This window comes from Lycium ferocissimum, chromosome 1 (genome assembly GCF_029784015.1).
Source record: "Lycium ferocissimum isolate CSIRO_LF1 chromosome 1, AGI_CSIRO_Lferr_CH_V1, whole genome shotgun sequence".
In the NCBI taxonomy this organism is placed as follows: Eukaryota; Viridiplantae; Streptophyta; class Magnoliopsida; order Solanales; family Solanaceae; genus Lycium; species Lycium ferocissimum.
The window spans coordinates 7,530,437-7,547,157 of record NC_081342.1 but is presented as its reverse complement, the minus strand read 5'-3'; the positions used below and the strand labels follow the sequence as shown (position 1 = coordinate 7,547,157).

General features: G+C 36.3%; 1 protein-coding gene across 5 annotated transcripts; it reads left to right on the top strand.

Moving 5' to 3' along the window:
• Positions 1-6,877: 6,877 nt before the first annotated feature.
• On the top strand, positions 6,878-16,404 carry LOC132042354 (uncharacterized). Of its 5 annotated transcripts, XM_059433018.1 has the most exons (16): positions 6,878-7,328; positions 8,436-8,594; positions 8,693-8,809; positions 9,147-9,231; positions 9,413-9,521; positions 9,616-9,683; positions 9,761-9,886; positions 9,961-10,012; positions 10,082-10,886; positions 11,130-11,324; positions 11,595-11,655; positions 13,317-13,430; positions 14,593-14,706; positions 14,817-14,903; positions 15,725-15,792; positions 15,871-16,404. In XM_059433018.1, exons 1-15 carry the CDS (start codon positions 7,219-7,221, stop codon positions 15,749-15,751), a joined length of 2,229 nt encoding a protein of 742 aa, XP_059289001.1. In that variant the 5' UTR covers positions 6,878-7,218; the 3' UTR covers positions 15,752-15,792; positions 15,871-16,404. The 5 variants fall into 5 exon arrangements, with proteins under 5 accessions (XP_059289001.1, XP_059288961.1, XP_059288916.1 ...); XM_059432978.1 differs by having other exon boundaries at positions 9,961-10,886; positions 15,864-16,404; XM_059432933.1 differs by having other exon boundaries at positions 6,879-7,328; positions 9,961-10,886.
• Positions 16,405-16,721: the final 317 nt, after the last annotated feature.

The following is a 16,721-nucleotide window of genomic DNA, read 5'->3' as shown; positions in this document are numbered from 1 at the left end:
GTAGTACCTTGCAACTATTAGTTCTAGCTAGGCCTTAGCTAAACTTATAAAACTACTTAGATTAGAAATATAACTACATTTCATGGGGGACTTAATGTATGTCTAACACTTTTTTCTCGGATTAAATGAACTTCTTAAGACGGATAAACACTACAACTATCACTGTGATCAAGAAAACATTGTTACTTGACAACATAATGCTTTTTAAACACTTATACTTGTGAGACCTTACATGTAGAACTCACTCGATGTTGACATGTAAACTGAATAGGGTTTTGCTCTTATCATATCCCAAGGAAATTAAGGGCTTTTTGCTTTATCTATCAAATGGAGGAGAGGACCCTAAAGCTAACTCCAAATGAAATATTTTTTTGTAGGGAACAAGTGTTAGCTATGTCAATTAATTCACCAAACATGGGTAATTTCATTTGCTTGTATCATCATGTATGAAGGAAATAAGTGTTAGGTATAAACATCGTTCACAACCGAATAAAAATGACTTTTTTGACATTAAGATCCAAAGTGTGTCTAATTTTGATTGTATGGATAATGTTCTTCCATACCACTTAAGAAAGTTTATCAAATTCTCTGGTCCGAAAAGTTTGTCTAATTTTGATGGTAATTTGTATGGTTAATGTTTCTCCTTGCATATCCAATCAATGATTTATTGGACATGGAATGTAATAAGCCGCAATTTGGAGGATTATCCTTCGCTGGGGTGGTCTTTAATTTTTGTCCCTCAAATTGGTGATCTTTAACTTTTGACCTTCGCTAAAAATCCCTTGATTTCGAATTCGAACTCCAGCTCAGTTAAAAATTTAAAAAAAAATTCGCAAGGTAGAGTTTAGATTCGCAAAGCAGAGCAAAACTCTTGCCTTAAGGCAAAATTTTGGCTTACGAATCCAAACATCTGCCTTGCAATTTTTATTTTTTTTCTGAGCTGGAATTCGAACCCACAAACTCGGGGTATTAGGCAAAGGACAAAAACTTAAAGACTACCAATTTGAAAGACAAAAATTAAAGACCACTCAAATGAAGGCCAATCGCTCAAAAAAAATGAAAGAATCCAATAATTGGACTTAGTTATTCAAATTCAGGTAGTAGAGCCCAACCATAAGGCCCCGTTTGTCCGTAGATGTAAAAAAAAGGATCACTTTTTTTTTTGAAATTTTGGAGTTGGAGTTGTGTTTGGCCATAATTTTTGAAATTATAGTTTTTGGTGAAATGTAGTTGTAAAAAAGTGAAAAAAGTGAATTTTTTTTTAAAAACAAATTTTTTGAATTTTTGATATTCCGGAATACAACTTCAAATTGTATTCGGAATTTTCATGGCCAAACGTTAATTCCGGAAAAAGGTGAAATTTTTTTCAAAATAAAGTGAATAATTCTTATGGCCAAACGGGGCTAAAAAAGTTGAAATTTGCTACGGATCTGCTAAGTTGTTTTGATAACACTGACTTTTATAAATTTAGCCTTTAATAATACAAATTTGTGGGGACTATGTTGGTTTACATTGCAGGCACTGATCTGATGTTTGATGTCTCAATATTATCATTATATATTATTATTATTATGTTGAAGAGGAATGGAGAATGAGATTATATTTAAACCCAGAACCAACACAGGAAAGAAAAAGAAAAGAAAAGAAAAAAAAACTTAAGAGGAATACCAACACTTGTTAAAGTGTGAAATTCCGATATAGTTTTTACTCCCTCCATTTCAATTTATGTAAACCCATTTGACTAGACACGACATTTAAAAAAAATGAAAGACTTTTGAAACTTGTGATTCAAAATAAGTCTTAAATATTTGTGTGGCTGTAAAACATTTATAAAGTGAATTTGTTTCCAAATTAGGAAAGAGGTCACTCATTTTGACACGAACCAAAAAAGAAATAGGTTCACATAAATTGAAACAGAGGGAGTAGTATTTTAGGTAGAGATATTTTTGTCAAAATATCTTTTCATGTTAAAGAGTACCTAAATGTTGGTTAATGAAGAAACTTGTCCAGCAGTCCCAAGTGTTGGCTAATTTTTTGTTAGCGGTGAAAGAAATAGTTATTTCTCCATCTTTTCCACTAGCCTGACTAATCCAAAATTTCATATTCGCACCGTTATGGCCGATTTAAGGGAAATTAGGTTTTCCATTATCAAAGTTAGAACCCGAGACCTTCAGTTGAATGTATTTTAGATATGAGTATTTTTATTCAAATATTTTTTCTGTATTAAAAAGTGAATATCGGTTAGCTTGACAGGATTAAATTTTTTATTAGCGTTGAAAAATGGCTATTTGTCTTAATTACTCGTTGGATCAGTCCAAAACTTCATACACCGATTGCCCTTCATATGGACCGGTCTTTAATTTTGCCCCTCAAATCGCTGGTCTTTAATTTTTTGCGCTACTTTTTATTAATGAAAATTTGTGGGTCAAAGTACCCTTATTCGTTGAAAGTATGAAATCAGAGATTCTGGATTCGAACCCCAATTGAGTAAAAAAACAATTTTGCAAGATCAGGTTTCATAGAAAATATGCTTATTTGGGAAAAGCTACATAAAAACTAAGGCACTGGCAGCGTAGAAATAGAAGCAGTGGAGAATAGAGAGACAACGCGAAAATTTAGGGCAACAATATCAGATTGTTGTTACTTTCCTATTTTAATTTTGTTTAGGACAAGTTTAATTTTTTCTTTTTCACTTTGTTTTGTGCTGGACCCGAGTTGGGCCTGCTCTTTTTTGTTGGACTCATTTTGATTGGGCAATTCGCAGAATTGTCCTTCTTTTGGGGTGGTCTTTAAATTTTGGCCCTCATATTGGTGGTCTTTAAATTTTGCCCTTCGACTAAAATTTATGGGTTCCGGGTTCAAACCCTCACTCAGTTAAAAAATTTAAAAAAAATCACAAGCCAGAGTTTGAATTTCGCTATGCCTCCTCCGACAGACTTTTAGTTATATTTACCTAAAAGTCTACCGAAGAGGGTAGACTTTGCCTTGAGGCATATATATATATTTTGTTTTACTTTTCAAGAGTTTGGATTTCACTATGCCCCCTCCGGGAGACTTTTAGTTATGTTTAACTAAAAGTCTGCCCTTAAGGCATATATATATATATATTTTTTTACTTTTTAAGGTAAACTTTTAGTTATGCCTTAACTAAAAGTGTGCCCATGAGATATAACTAAAAGTATGCCCATAAGGCGGAACTTTTCCTTAGGGCATAACTAAAAGTTTGCCTTATAAGGCAAACTTAAGGAAAAGTTCTTACTTTATCGGGCATACTTTTGGTTATGCCTTAACTAAAAGTTTGCCCCATAAGGCATAACTAAACTATACCTTAAGGAAAAGTTCATTTATGGGGTATAACTAAAAGTTTGCCCCATAAGGCATAAGTATGTCGGGGCAGGCATAACTTTAGTTTCCTTAAGAAGTGTATGCCGGATCCCAGCCCGGCCTTACGAAATTATTTTTTTATTTTATGCCTGAGAGGGGGTTCGAACCCAGAACCTCAAGTATTCGCCCACCTTTTCAAGCGAAGGGAAAAACGTAAAGACTATAAATATGAGGAGCAAAATTTAAAGACCAGCCCAAAAGAAGGTCAATCTGGGCAAAAAATGATTTTGATTCTACATCATTTTTTTGCGCGGATTGCCCTTCTTTGGGGTGGTCTTTAAATTTTGCCTAATATTCTTTAGTCTTTAATTTTTGCCCTTCTGGCAACTCCGAGCGTTCACGTAGAAATCATGAGGTTCCGAGTTCGAACCAAAGCTCAAGCACAAATTAAAAAAAAAATTGCAAGAGCAAGGTTTGGGTCGCCGTATGCGGGACTCGCGTAAACTTGTGAAGGAATTACCAAAGTTATGCGGACCGACATACTTATGCCAAGTCCGCCCATAAGGCGTAAGTATGTCGGGTCCGACATAAGTTTGGTAATGCTGTAAGTTTATGCGTGGGGGCATAATTTTAATGGGCAAACTTTTATGTCGGACCGGCGCAAAACATGAAGGAATTACCAAAGTTATGCCGGATCCGGCATACTTATGCCAAGTCTGCCCATAAGGCATAAGTATGCCCATAAGGCATAAGTATGTCGGGTCCGGCATAACTTTGGTAATTCCTTCACAAGTGTATGCCGGTGGGGGCATAGCGAAATTTAAACTTTGCCTTGCGAATTTTTTTTTAAAATTTTGATCGTGTGGGGTTCGAACCTGGAACCATGGGGTTTAGCCGAAGGGCAAAATTTAAAGATTTCAAACATGAGGGGAAAAATTTAAAGACCACCCCAAAAGAAGGGCAATTCGCTACATAAATAAAAAGCCCACTTGGGAGATTTTTTTTTTTTTTAAAACATAGAAACTATGCCTTGTCCGGCATAATTTCTATGGAGGCATAGCCTTGTCCGACATAGTTCCGTAGGATAACTTCATTTTTATAGAATTACTACATCGAAACTATGTCTTCCGCATAAATTACATAAAAAACTATGTCTTCAGGCATTATTCTGTAGAAATTAAGTTATCCTACAGAAGGCATGGTTTCTATATAACTCTGCCCGAATAGGCATAATTTCTATGAAACTTTGCCTTTCGATTTTTTACTCTACTGAATACGAACCCATAATTTTAGGGATATCTTCAGCTATTTTTTTATCACTTAAAGTGCCGAAGGGCAAAAGTTAAAGACCAACGATTCAAAGGACATAAATTAAAGACCAACCAAGATAGGGCCAATCGTGTGAATTGCCCTTCATATGCCCGGTAGATCCATTTAAGGAAAACCCACTCTTTATAAAAAGAATTTAATCTAGTATCGAGGTCTCAACTCCGATGGAGAAATTAATTCATTATACCGCTTATGTCAGTGATAAAATCACTTATTCAATACGTACTGTGGCATAACAATTTTAGAGTTTACATGAATAGTCATGAGCAAGAATTGGGAAACCAAGCTATGATTGGAAAGTCAAGAGCCAAGCTTTTGAATTTCTACAAACAATTTAGGATACCAAATCATAGTTATAAACTTGTCGTTCTTTTTCTTTTTGTGAGAATGAGAAAGCAAGAGAAGAACTAGAAAAAGGTATGGCTATTGAATTTTCTAATACGAATAAGTCAACAACATTAAATGTAATTGACTTTGACGGCCTATTATTGAATAGCCCACAGCTTAATCTAAAGTGGATAAATTAATCCAAATTATCCATTTGGCATCTCAAAGAAAAAAATTCCTGATTTTTCTTTTTGCGCCAAAAAGCATCACAAAACAAATAAATGAGTAGACTTTTTAATGAAGAGAAAATAAACATCAAGATTTGCTACTGTTAAAAAGGGCAATTTACAAATTTCTCCGCAATATTCATTTTAGTGACAATTGGTTAATAAAAGATATGAAATTACTAGATACGACTTCGTGTTCTTTTTCAAAGATATGTTCGTTTAGATAAAATGTCATTGGATGAATGTATTTGTGAAAAAAAAAACATCTAATAAATGTTCATGAACGAGCATTTATTGATCCATAAATTATAAGATAATCAATAATTCATGATAAATTATATTTTGAGGCGGTGTATTTTCTTAAATATTGTTAACCATATGATATATAAAGTTTTGTTATGTCGTGAAATATCTTTTAATTAAAGTTACGAGAATAAATTTTAATGATAGGGTCTTATAATATTCTGAAACCGTCCTTTAATGAACTTATTTAATGAATGAAATTTTTTATGCATTTATATTTAAAAAATTCTCTTATGTAATTCGAATTCCTATCTTTTAAGATTTATTCAAAAAGAAAAAATAAATTTGTTTATCAAAAGCTTTTATTCCTAAAGTTCGATCGCAAAACTCCTAATTAAGGATGAAATTAAAAACAAAAAAGTGATAATGGTCAATAACACATCTGAACTTTCACTTTTTTGCGAGTGCCCGATTCTCAGGGTTAGGGTATTCCCTATTATGAGCCTACTCAAATCAAAGCAAAACTAGTTGATTCTCTTTGTAGAAGTAGGGCATTTGTAACCTTCGCATTTCTGGCCGAGATCCCAAGTTTCCAAGTGGGCCCTCTTGGCCACCCACGACCTTGGCTTTTTAGAGAATCCCGGTCCTGTGTCGTAGGACTTGTATTCACGCCCAACAATCAGTAATTCCCTTTTCCTACCTAAACTATCAATCATTATCTATGTATTAAAACACATATAGTTGAGTAGATGGTGATAGTTTAGGTAAGAAATATCGAGATATGTTTTAATACATACCTAAACTCGAAGTATATTTTAATACATAAATGATGATAAATCAGCTAGGATAAAGAAACATCTGACAATTGGAGTTTGAAACTCGTGAAAAAGTGAAAAAAGTGAAAGTTTAGTGTTTGTTGGAGTGTGAAACTCGCAAAAAAGTGAATATGAACTTTTACTTTTTTTTGTGAGTTTCACGCCCAAACAATCAATTGTTCCTTTTTCCAACTTGAACTATTATCATCTATGTATTAAAACACATAAACCTGAGTAGATGGTGACAGCTAGAAACTCAATTAGAAAAAAAAAAAGAAATAATTGATAATTGAAATGTGAAACTCGCGAAAAAGTGATAGTTAAGTGTGTTGTTGGAGTTTAAAACATGCGAAAACGTGATCGTTCATTCACCCCATTAACTCAAACAAGAACCTAGAAAGGAAAAAGTGCACTCGCGCGCCAAAGATAAACAATTGAGATTGAACTTTTCATCCCACAAAGCTAGAGATTAGGCATGCGTACATCCTATGTCTCAAACTCGTGCCAAAGATACACAATTGAGATTGGACTCTTCATCCCATAAAGGTACGTAAGGTTCGTGTACATCCCACCCTCCGAGACCATTGAAATTACACCGGTTATGTTGCTATTGATGCGGTTGCATCCAGCAAGGTCATATCTGTCATTTAACAATATTAAGACATCAAAAGTAAACATATTACTGTCTGAAAGCCGAAAAATCCAACCCCCAAAATCTCAAACACACCTTCCGTCATCGTCTTCATCATTTCTTCTCATCATTTTCTCCGAAAACATTTCTCTAGTCCCATTTTGCCCTTCCCTAAGATCTCAAAATCCCCCTCAATTTCCTCCAAATTCGAGGCCATTTCAGGGAATTCAATTAAAAAAAAAAAAACTAAGAACTTTCAATTCTGAATAAAATGGCGGAAAATTTTGGGGCATGAGGTATTGGTTTTTGCAGGGATAGAATTATGAGGGCAAATTCGTCTTTTTGGGCTGAGAATTCAAGTAGTGATTCATCAACGTCAAATTCGGTTGTTCCACGGAATTCGATTGCGCAAAACCCTAATTGCAAAAACAGGTCTTTTGTTTTTGATCCTCAAACCCCTAAAGATTTGTTTTTTATATTGATATTAATTATTGTTTTCATTCAAAGATTGAAAATTTAGTTTAATTTAGTCTTTGTATGGGTTTTCTTGGAAATAGAATTAGAAATTCATGATTGATCTGAGTTAATAAAATGATTAATGTGTTGAATGATATTTGCATCTTTTAATTTAGAGTTAATGGTCAAAAACAAACCTGAACTATCATTTTTTCGCTAGTTTCACGCCCCAACTATCAGTTTGTCTATTTTCCTACCTGTACTATCACCATGGCATCTATGTATTAAATTAAAACACATCTCGAAGCTGATTAGGCCAACTATCGGGAACAACTAATAGTTGGGGTGTGAAACTCGCGAAAAGGTGATAGTTCAGGTGTGTGTTTGACCATTAACTCTTTAATTTAATGAGTGTATATTACACAATCAACTCAGAGGCAGGCCACCAGTTGTAATTTTGTCTGGTGAACGAAGTCTGGTATTTAAGTGGAGAAAGGTGGAGAAGTGGCCATTATCCCACAGGGTTCTAAGATAAAGCTGAAAAAGAACTAATTTTTTGGTTGATTGTAATTATTATGTAGCTAAATATGTGAGTTTTTATCTATGATGTTGGCATACTTACTGTTAGCTTAGAAGGGTTCACAGTGATATGGATCATGGTGATGCTTATGATATGGTTGCTATTGGAATAGGTCTTTGGATAAAAAGATTGAACTTTCAGCTTCAATTAGGTTGGATTTAGTTTGAGATTATATTCTCAAAGATGGGAAATATATCAGTTTTTAATTGTTTAATGCTGTATTTTATTATATTACAATTGTGAAATAGCACGGTAGAAAGGACTCTCAACTTCCAACCTTGAGTGGGTTCTGGTGTGGGGTGGGATGGTGGTGTTTAGTGTTTACCATATAAAAAGTTTTATTTATTATACGCATGGTGAATTAAGATAAGCATTGTGAGTGTTTTCTCATTTTTCTAAAAGATGAACTTTTGTGGGTATGCACAAAGGTGCAAAGCCTGTAAATTAGATTGCACAAATTTGCTTGTATTTTGGTCGCTGAGGCGGTTTATTTTCTTTGCCAGCTGTGGTAACGTCTTTCAGCTTTTAACGAGGAGGGAGGTATCTCCTCGAACTAAACGCAGCTCTAAGAAGTTTTGGGGTGAGACCTCTAAATGTTCTGTTCATTCCAATGCGTTAAAAAGCCAAGTAGCAAGAGACCCAAGACAGAGTCTTATATCATGGTAGTTACATTCTGTATGCTTTTTTCTTTTCCATAAAGTTAATTTGTTGCAAATCTTCAATGCTGCTTTCTGACTTTGTCTCATTTTAATTTTACCAGGGTAGAGGCAGAGTCATTGAGACATTTTTCAGCTAACTATTGTCCATTGTTGCCTCCGCCTAGGTCTACTATAGCTGCGGCATTCAGTCCTGATGGAAAGACACTTGCTTCTACTCAGTCAGTCTCTCTTTGAATACATAGACATGTACAAGTATCTATCATGTTATGCATTTTAGTGTCTTGCTGGTTAATTTGAGATTTGACTCATTTATTATTTCTCCCCTCAGATGTGAAACTGTTTATCTAATACAGACCTTTGAGTCCAAGTAATCATTATATACACATTTCTAAATCAGCAGTCAGATTCATATCTTAAAAAAGGAAACAATTGAATCCTTTGTCAGTATTTGTGAATTAAGATACAAAGGAAAATATTCCACTTTTGTTGCATTGTGATTTTTTTTTTTTTTGCTTCTATCAAGTTCGTTGACATATTATGTTACCATGGTGGCAGTGGAGATCACACGGTAAAGATAATTGATTGCCAAAGCGGGAAATGCTTAAAGGTGTTAAGTGGACATCGCAGGACTCCTTGGGTGGTAAGTCTGTTTTGAGATCTTTAGTCATCAGAAATAGTTGTGCTGCATTCATGGATGATCTCATTATCTCTTGGCTAATACTCTTATTTCATACACTTTGTGGCTGCCTTGATATTGCTTCTTTCACCTTTGAATGTCTCATTCCTCCATTGTTATCTAACATTGTGGTGAACTTCTGCAGGTTCGTTTCCATCCACTGTACTCTGAGATACTTGCAAGTGGAAGTTTGGACCATGAAGTTCGTTTATGGGATGCAAAAACTGCCGAGTGTATAGGATCACGTGATTTTTGTAATAACCTGTAACATCTTACTGATTGAAAAAAATTACTCTTTAGCATTTTGTTTTGTTAATTAGTACATATGGTGGGAATTTTATCCTGCAGACCGTCCTATAGCATCCATTGCCTTCCATGCCCAAGGGGAAGTTCTTGCTGTTGCTTCAGGGCACAAGGTAAGAAATTCAGAACTCATACATTGTGGTTTGCTTGCAAGTTCTTGTTGTAATGATGCTGTTTCAATCTATGGTAGCTGTATATGTGGCACTACAACAGAAGAGGGGAGGCATCTTCTCCAGCTATTGTACTAAAGACAAGACGTTCACTTCGTGCTGTGCATTTCCACCCACATGGTGCACCATTTCTCTTAACAGCTGAGGTGTCACTCTGGTGCTATTACTTTGGATTTTAACTTGTGAATACTGTAGATCTGATCAACCCTCTTGTTTTTAGGTCAATGATCTGGACTCATCAGATTCGTCAATGACGCTTGCAACTTCTCCGGGTAACTTGCGGTACCCTCCTCCTACTGTGTATTTGACAGATGCTCACTCCACTTATCGATCTGCTTCAGCAAATGAACTACCTATCATGTCTCTACCATTCATGATCTGGCCATCAAACGCTAGAGGTGATCCTAGATTGCCTTTGCAGCAGAGCAATGCAGACATGGGTTCTGACAGTACACAGAACAGAGCAGACACTTCTGCATCTGTCCGGCTTCTCACGTACTCAACTCCTTCTGGCCAGTATGAACTTTTATTGTCCCCTATTGACCCAACTTTATCTCCTGCACGAGAAGCTCAGACTGGTTCCTCTGTTAGGGATACTGAGAATGCATCTCATCCTGTAATTGATCCTATGGAGACTGATGTGCCGGCTGAAGAGAGAAACAATCAGTTTTTTCCTTTCAGTGACCCTGCATACTGGGAATTACCTTTCTTGCAAGGATGGTTGATTGGCCAAAGCCAAGCAGGCCGACGAGCTATTCATCCAGAGCATAGTGGTGCCACGAACAGTGTATCGGCTTATGGTGAAGTAGAACATCCTCCTGCAGTTCCCGCAGTCATTTCAAACAGTAATCATCCAAGGTCTGGAAGATCTGGTTCTCGCCACCGTTCTTCACGCTCTAGAGCGATACCTGTTGCCGGATCTAGTGATAGTGCTGCTCCCATTAATATTGTACATGATGAAAGTGATTCTCAGGCTTTTATGAGTCGATTCCAGTCAGAGATAGCTACTTCACTGACTGCAGCAGCAGCTTCTGAATTGCCTTGTACTGTGAAACTCAGAGTATGGCCTTATGATGTTAAGGCTCCATGTGCTCCGCTTGATGCTGAAAAATGTCGCTTAATGATACCACATGCTGTGCTTTGTAGGTGAGATAATTTCTATTGTTTCAAAGCTTTCAGTTGAAGTCTTGATATGCCTTGAAGGACAACAGGGTATTTAACTGTCTTTCATGCTGTACTACCTGCTTGACCTAATTTTCTCTTAGGGTAGTTCATGATTATCCTGTTACCGTCATTTGGCAACTCCTATATGTTATGTCAGTGCAAAACCAGACATCACGTGCAATTAACTGCCCTTAATGCTTACATGATATATATTGTCTATTTCAGTGAAATGGGCGCCCACTTTTCACCATGTGGGAGATTCTTAGCGGCTTGTGTTGCATGTATTCTGCCCAACATGGAAGCTGATCCTGGTTTTCACGGACAATTTCGTCATGATGCTGCAACTTCACCTACCAGGCATCCAATTGCAGCCCATCGGGTTATGTATGAGCTACGGATATATTCCTTGGAGGAGGCAACGTAAATACCAAATCTTATCGCTTTGTTTTCTTTTCCTCTCTGCTTACTCACTCGTTCTATTTTATTTTTCGTTTGTTCCTTGTTTCTTTTGAGCCGAGGGTCTTTCGGAAACAGCCTCCCTACCTTCCAAGGTGGGGGTAAGGTCTGCGTACACTTAACCCTCCCCAGACCCCACACTGTGGGATTCAACTGGGTATGTTGTTGTTGTTCCTTGTTTCTTTTCATGGCTTTGTTTGGTGGTCACTTGGGAACTCTATTACCCCATTGCAGGTTTGGTTCAGTGCTTGTATCTCGAGCAATTAGAGCTGCTCATTGTTTGACTTCAATTCAGGTGAGTGCTTCCTAGGTCTTTGCCAGATTGGTTTGTAATCCAAAACTATGTTTTTGGGTAGGAACTTTGTGGTTTTCTAGGAGAATGAACTCTAGATGGTTTACTTGTTTAACATTTTCGTCTCAATCCTTTGAGGAAGTAAAAAGAAAATATTAGTTGTTAGATGGGAGAAAAATGAAGAGGAAGCTCTTTCTTTAATCTGTTTCGAAATGAAATTTAAAACTGGTTCAGCCCGAGTTCGATAAGAAATTGTGCCCTACATGACAAATGTTTCACGTTTCTTTGTAGAATAATCCTTTTTATGTGAAAAGTTCCTCTAGATTGGTATTTGAACCTTATCTTGTTTTACATTTCTACTGCAGGATATTTGGTTTTGTTGACCTTGTGTAATTGTACAATAGTACATTATTATTGCGTAAAAAGAATCTCATTATTTTATGAATTAGAACTGTAAAGTAATGATTGCTCTTATGGATTGAAATGTTATCTTCTCATCAACCAATATATTTAAGATGGTTCCCTGCTTTGCAGAATACCACATCTTTGTTTGTTGGTGTTTTTCTTGCTAGTCGTTTCTTCTTAAGATAGATCTCTGTCTCTGTTGCTTGAAGTGTGGAAATATGGATACCCGGCATGGATCATTTCACCTCTGGTCCTTTGTAGTTCCTTCTCTAAATGTGGAAATTCTATTTATGTTGCTTAATGATTAATTATGCACATCTATATTCATCAAGTATGCACATCTAATAGACACTTTATTAAGCAGAAATGTTTTTTAGGGATGTTAATTTTGTATTTTGTAGCGCTCTACTGTGGCAGTCTGATGTGTTCTTTTTCTTCAATTTGGAAGAGATAAATACTTCAAGTCCTTGATTCTGAAATCCGTTCTTTATTCTAACTTAGAGGGTCAGAATACTAGTTCACACACAAGCCTTCTTAAGTGCTAGTGCAATGCCATTGCCCCACAAGCTGTTAAATGCGTGCTCTGATGATCAGTGATGTTGCTGATTCAATGATAGAAGCTTTATAGTAGTTGCACAAAGCGGTCATAAGTATGCTGGTGATTGAGAAAGTAGCAGTTAAAAAAAATGGGCAGCCGGGTGGGCAAAGCATCCTGTGTTCACAGGGTCCGGGAAGGGCTGCATCCCAAGGGGTGTGATGTAGACAGCCTGATCTAATGAAAGCATTAGTGGCTGCTTCTACGGCGCGGAATATACAGATCTTTGAATCAGCAATCATTTGGAGTGACTTCTGATTCTTGTCCTTCAATTAAGGGATTATTGGTGTTTACCTGTGGTATCCTCCTTAGTCTGATTAAGCCACATGACATTTTATATTACAGGTTCCTTACAACTGTAGAGAATATGTTTGTCAGTTCATAATCCCATGGAGTTTTTACATGCACATGCCCCATTTTTATGTACTTTCTCATGTAACTATCAAGTAAAAATCCATTTACCATATGCCAGTACCTTACGATAGCACCAATGAATAGTTCTCAAGATTGGGCAGTAAAATTCCTTTTTGACCTGATAAAGAGAGTGCTCCGCAAAGTTGTGTATATGTCAGCTAATACTGTTCATTTATGTCCAAAACGACCATGCTTTCTGGCTTTCTGATATGAGAAACTGATTGTGGCCCCACATCTATTGAAAATGCAGTTCTCTCCAACTTCTGAGCATCTTTTACTTGCCTATGGGCGTCGCCACGGTTCACTTCTGAAAAGTATAGTGATTGATGGAGATACAACTGTGCCTGTTTACACGATTCTTGAGGTGAGTACCTGATTATATCCTGGCTTCTTATGGAATGTCAGTTCCTCACCACCACCAAGACTGGGTCATGTACTTTCACTGGTTTTCATTTACTTGTCTTAATTCTTTTGTACACTTTCTTATGTTAAGACATCCTAAAATGATAATCATATGACTTATGGAAGTTTCAAGAGTTTTGTTTTAAACCTGAGAAGGTTTTTTATCTGTCACTATGCTTCTTATAAGTTCTTTTATATATTTCATCTACTTCTGCAAATATGCAAAGGAGTTTTAACTTCTTCACCTCCTAGCCAATCAATCTGGGTTATGAACAGTTGGTTCCAGAGAGTAGTTGATGACAGAGGGTTAAACATATTAGTCCTTTTGACCCATGTTATGTCACCCATGTTTAACTATGACGTGTCCCTGAAGGTTTGATGCCACAAGAATATGTTGTACGCTATTTACAAGTTAAATGAATTTGAATTACATTTCACAACTTTGAACAATTTATCTTCGATTCATGCTATTATGTTTTTCTTCTCTTTACACAGAAAGCTCAAATTGCCAAGTTCTTCTTAACATGTGTCATCGCTCACGATGTGTCATTGCTCACGTAATACATTAGTCGATCTAGCTTAATCTCCTGTACCCGTACCAGTCAAATAGTATCACATAAATGGGATTGTAGAGACTAATTTCAATTGCACTGCAACCTAAACTACAAACTCAACTAGTACACCTTGGTCCAAAACAAGTTGGGGTGGGCTAGATGAAGTGATGCAGGATATTTTTGACTTTAGAACCAAAACTTCCGAAACAAAAAAAGATTAACTCATGGAGTAAGGTTCTTCAGGCTGGACTTAAGTTGATGGAGATGGGGATAGATGAACTGGAGCTAATATGGGCTTGATGTGCAAGTGCAACAACAAGGACGCTTTTAAGGTTGAAGTGGGTCAGTTTTAATTGGCTTGCTAGTATGTCATGAAACTTTGTTCTTTTATGGAGATGCATATTGTTTTTGGACTGCACAAAACTTAAAAAGGAAGTTTTATGCTCCTGCTCACATTTTATTGAGATCATTTAACCGAACCTGAAAGAAGAATAAATTTGGCTTGTTCATGATGTTGGTGTATTTTTTTTGTTGTCTCTAGTTAGTTCAGATTGTGTGTCTTTGAATCAGGTCTATAGAGTTTCGGATATGGAACTTGTGAGAGTTCTTCCCAGTGCGGAGGATGAGGTTAATGTCGCTTGTTTCCATCCTTTGGTTGGTGGCGGCCTAGTATATGGAACCAAGGTAATTATGCAGACGTTGTTTGAGCTTCTTATTTCTTGGTTTCAACTATAAAACTGTTTCTCTTCTCAAAAGTATTTCATCTTCTTTTTTTTCAACCTTAAATTGTGCAGGAAGGAAAATTGAGGATCCTCCAATTTGATAAATCAAATGGTTTGGACGGTACAGTATCCTGTTTCCCTGATGAAGACATGCTTGAGGTAGTCTAAAGCCTGATTTCAAAGTTATCTTATAATAATAATGACTTTAGTAGAAGCAAACAACTTGATCCTGCTGTATCAATTGTTTTTTTTTTTTTTTTGTTGTTGTTGTTGACTTTTTTGTTTGGGGGGGGGGGGGGATGTCAGGAGAATATGATATTATAGGCTCTCTTTTTGTAATGTAGATTAGATTAAGTCTCTTTTGGAAAGGAGAAGAAGGCTCGGAATAGTCGGTTTTTTCTTTTGGGGGGGGGGGGGGGGGTGAAAGAAGCAGCATAGTTGTTTTCTTACCGAGTATTGAAGGGTTTAAAGGTTCCTCTTTGGGACAATCTAAAAAGCACAGCAGCTAAGAAGAAAACACAATTCAAGCAAATGATCAATAAGACGGTATCGACTAAAAGGAAAATTATATAGTATTGGATTTTTTTGTAGTATTGGAATGAAATGGATCTAACTAGAGCAAAGTGAAATTTATTAAAATAAAATGGGGCAAAATCCTGTAGCCAAATCCTCTTAGGATTTAGACGTAAGGGGAAGAGGAGTAGCCCAGAAATTGAGCTAGCTTCATATGAATTAAAGGGGGCACGGGGGGAATTAGGCCAGACACTCATTACTTGACAAGTACCAACTCCCTCTACTGATGTGGTTGCACCTCCGGGACAAAAGCCACAATCATCATGTGTATGTGATACTTTTGTGTCAACCAGAACTATAATCTTTAACAAAAAGGATTTATGTAAATGACCGTTGCCATGGGGGTTTTGGTGTGGGATATTTATGATCTCTATTGCTGACATCGTTATGTTGCAAATGTAATACAGGTCTCAACATATGCTTTAGAAGGCTAGAAACTTTGAAGATAGCAGATGGTTGTTAGCTGTAAAACTTGGTAACTGCCTCTTGATTATGTTCTTTTTATGTTCCTCCGAAACATTTTTTTTTTTGTCTGACACATACTAGTATTCAGGGTGTCATGAAAATATATGTATCCGGAGACGGGTGGTTGCAAAATTGTGTGTCTTGTTGATGGTGGCTGTATAGTTAAATGTGTTGCTGCTGGTGGCAAAGAGAGGGTTTATACTTTCAGTTGTGTACTGACACTAGCCATTACAGGCTGACTGATCTTTTTCGTGTGCGAAAAACGTTGTGCTTAAACTACTAAGGTGGTTTCAGGAGAGCACGGTTCTCCATCTAGAGAAAATATACTAACTTTGATAGAGGAAGTGTCTTCGGAAAGTTGCGAGGGGCGAAGAAGTTTGCTGTTTCTGCAAGTTGACATTTCGTTATATTGTCGTATGGTTTCAAATGTACATCAGAAATTGAAATAGACTAGTTGATTTTCTTTCAAGTGAAAGGGGGCAAAAGAAAAGGAGAAGGAAAAAAAAAGTCAGTTGCAAACATTCAAGTGTTCATATGTATTCAACTTTTTATACTTTCTTTCAAATGGTTTCTATTTTGTTGACGTACTAAAAGAAAGAAAAGAAAAGAGTTCTCTTTCAAACTCAGACCCAAAAAAAAAAAAAGTTCCGTTCATTCAAACTCAGGACCCAAAAAAAAAAAAGGTTCCGTTCTTCTGAATCATGATTGCATATAAAGTGTGTATTGATCATGTTCTTTTACCTATGAAAGAAATTCTACTGCGTTGATTTGACAAAATTATCTAGTAGATACATGTAATAAATTCTCTGTGTTTGTACTGAAATTCGTACACTAACCAAAATAATCTTCTATTTCAATACGTGCAATTACTATTACTTGCAAAATTTCTGAAGTCAGATTGACTTCTTGAGTTGAAAAGGTCAATTTCCAGTGACATAG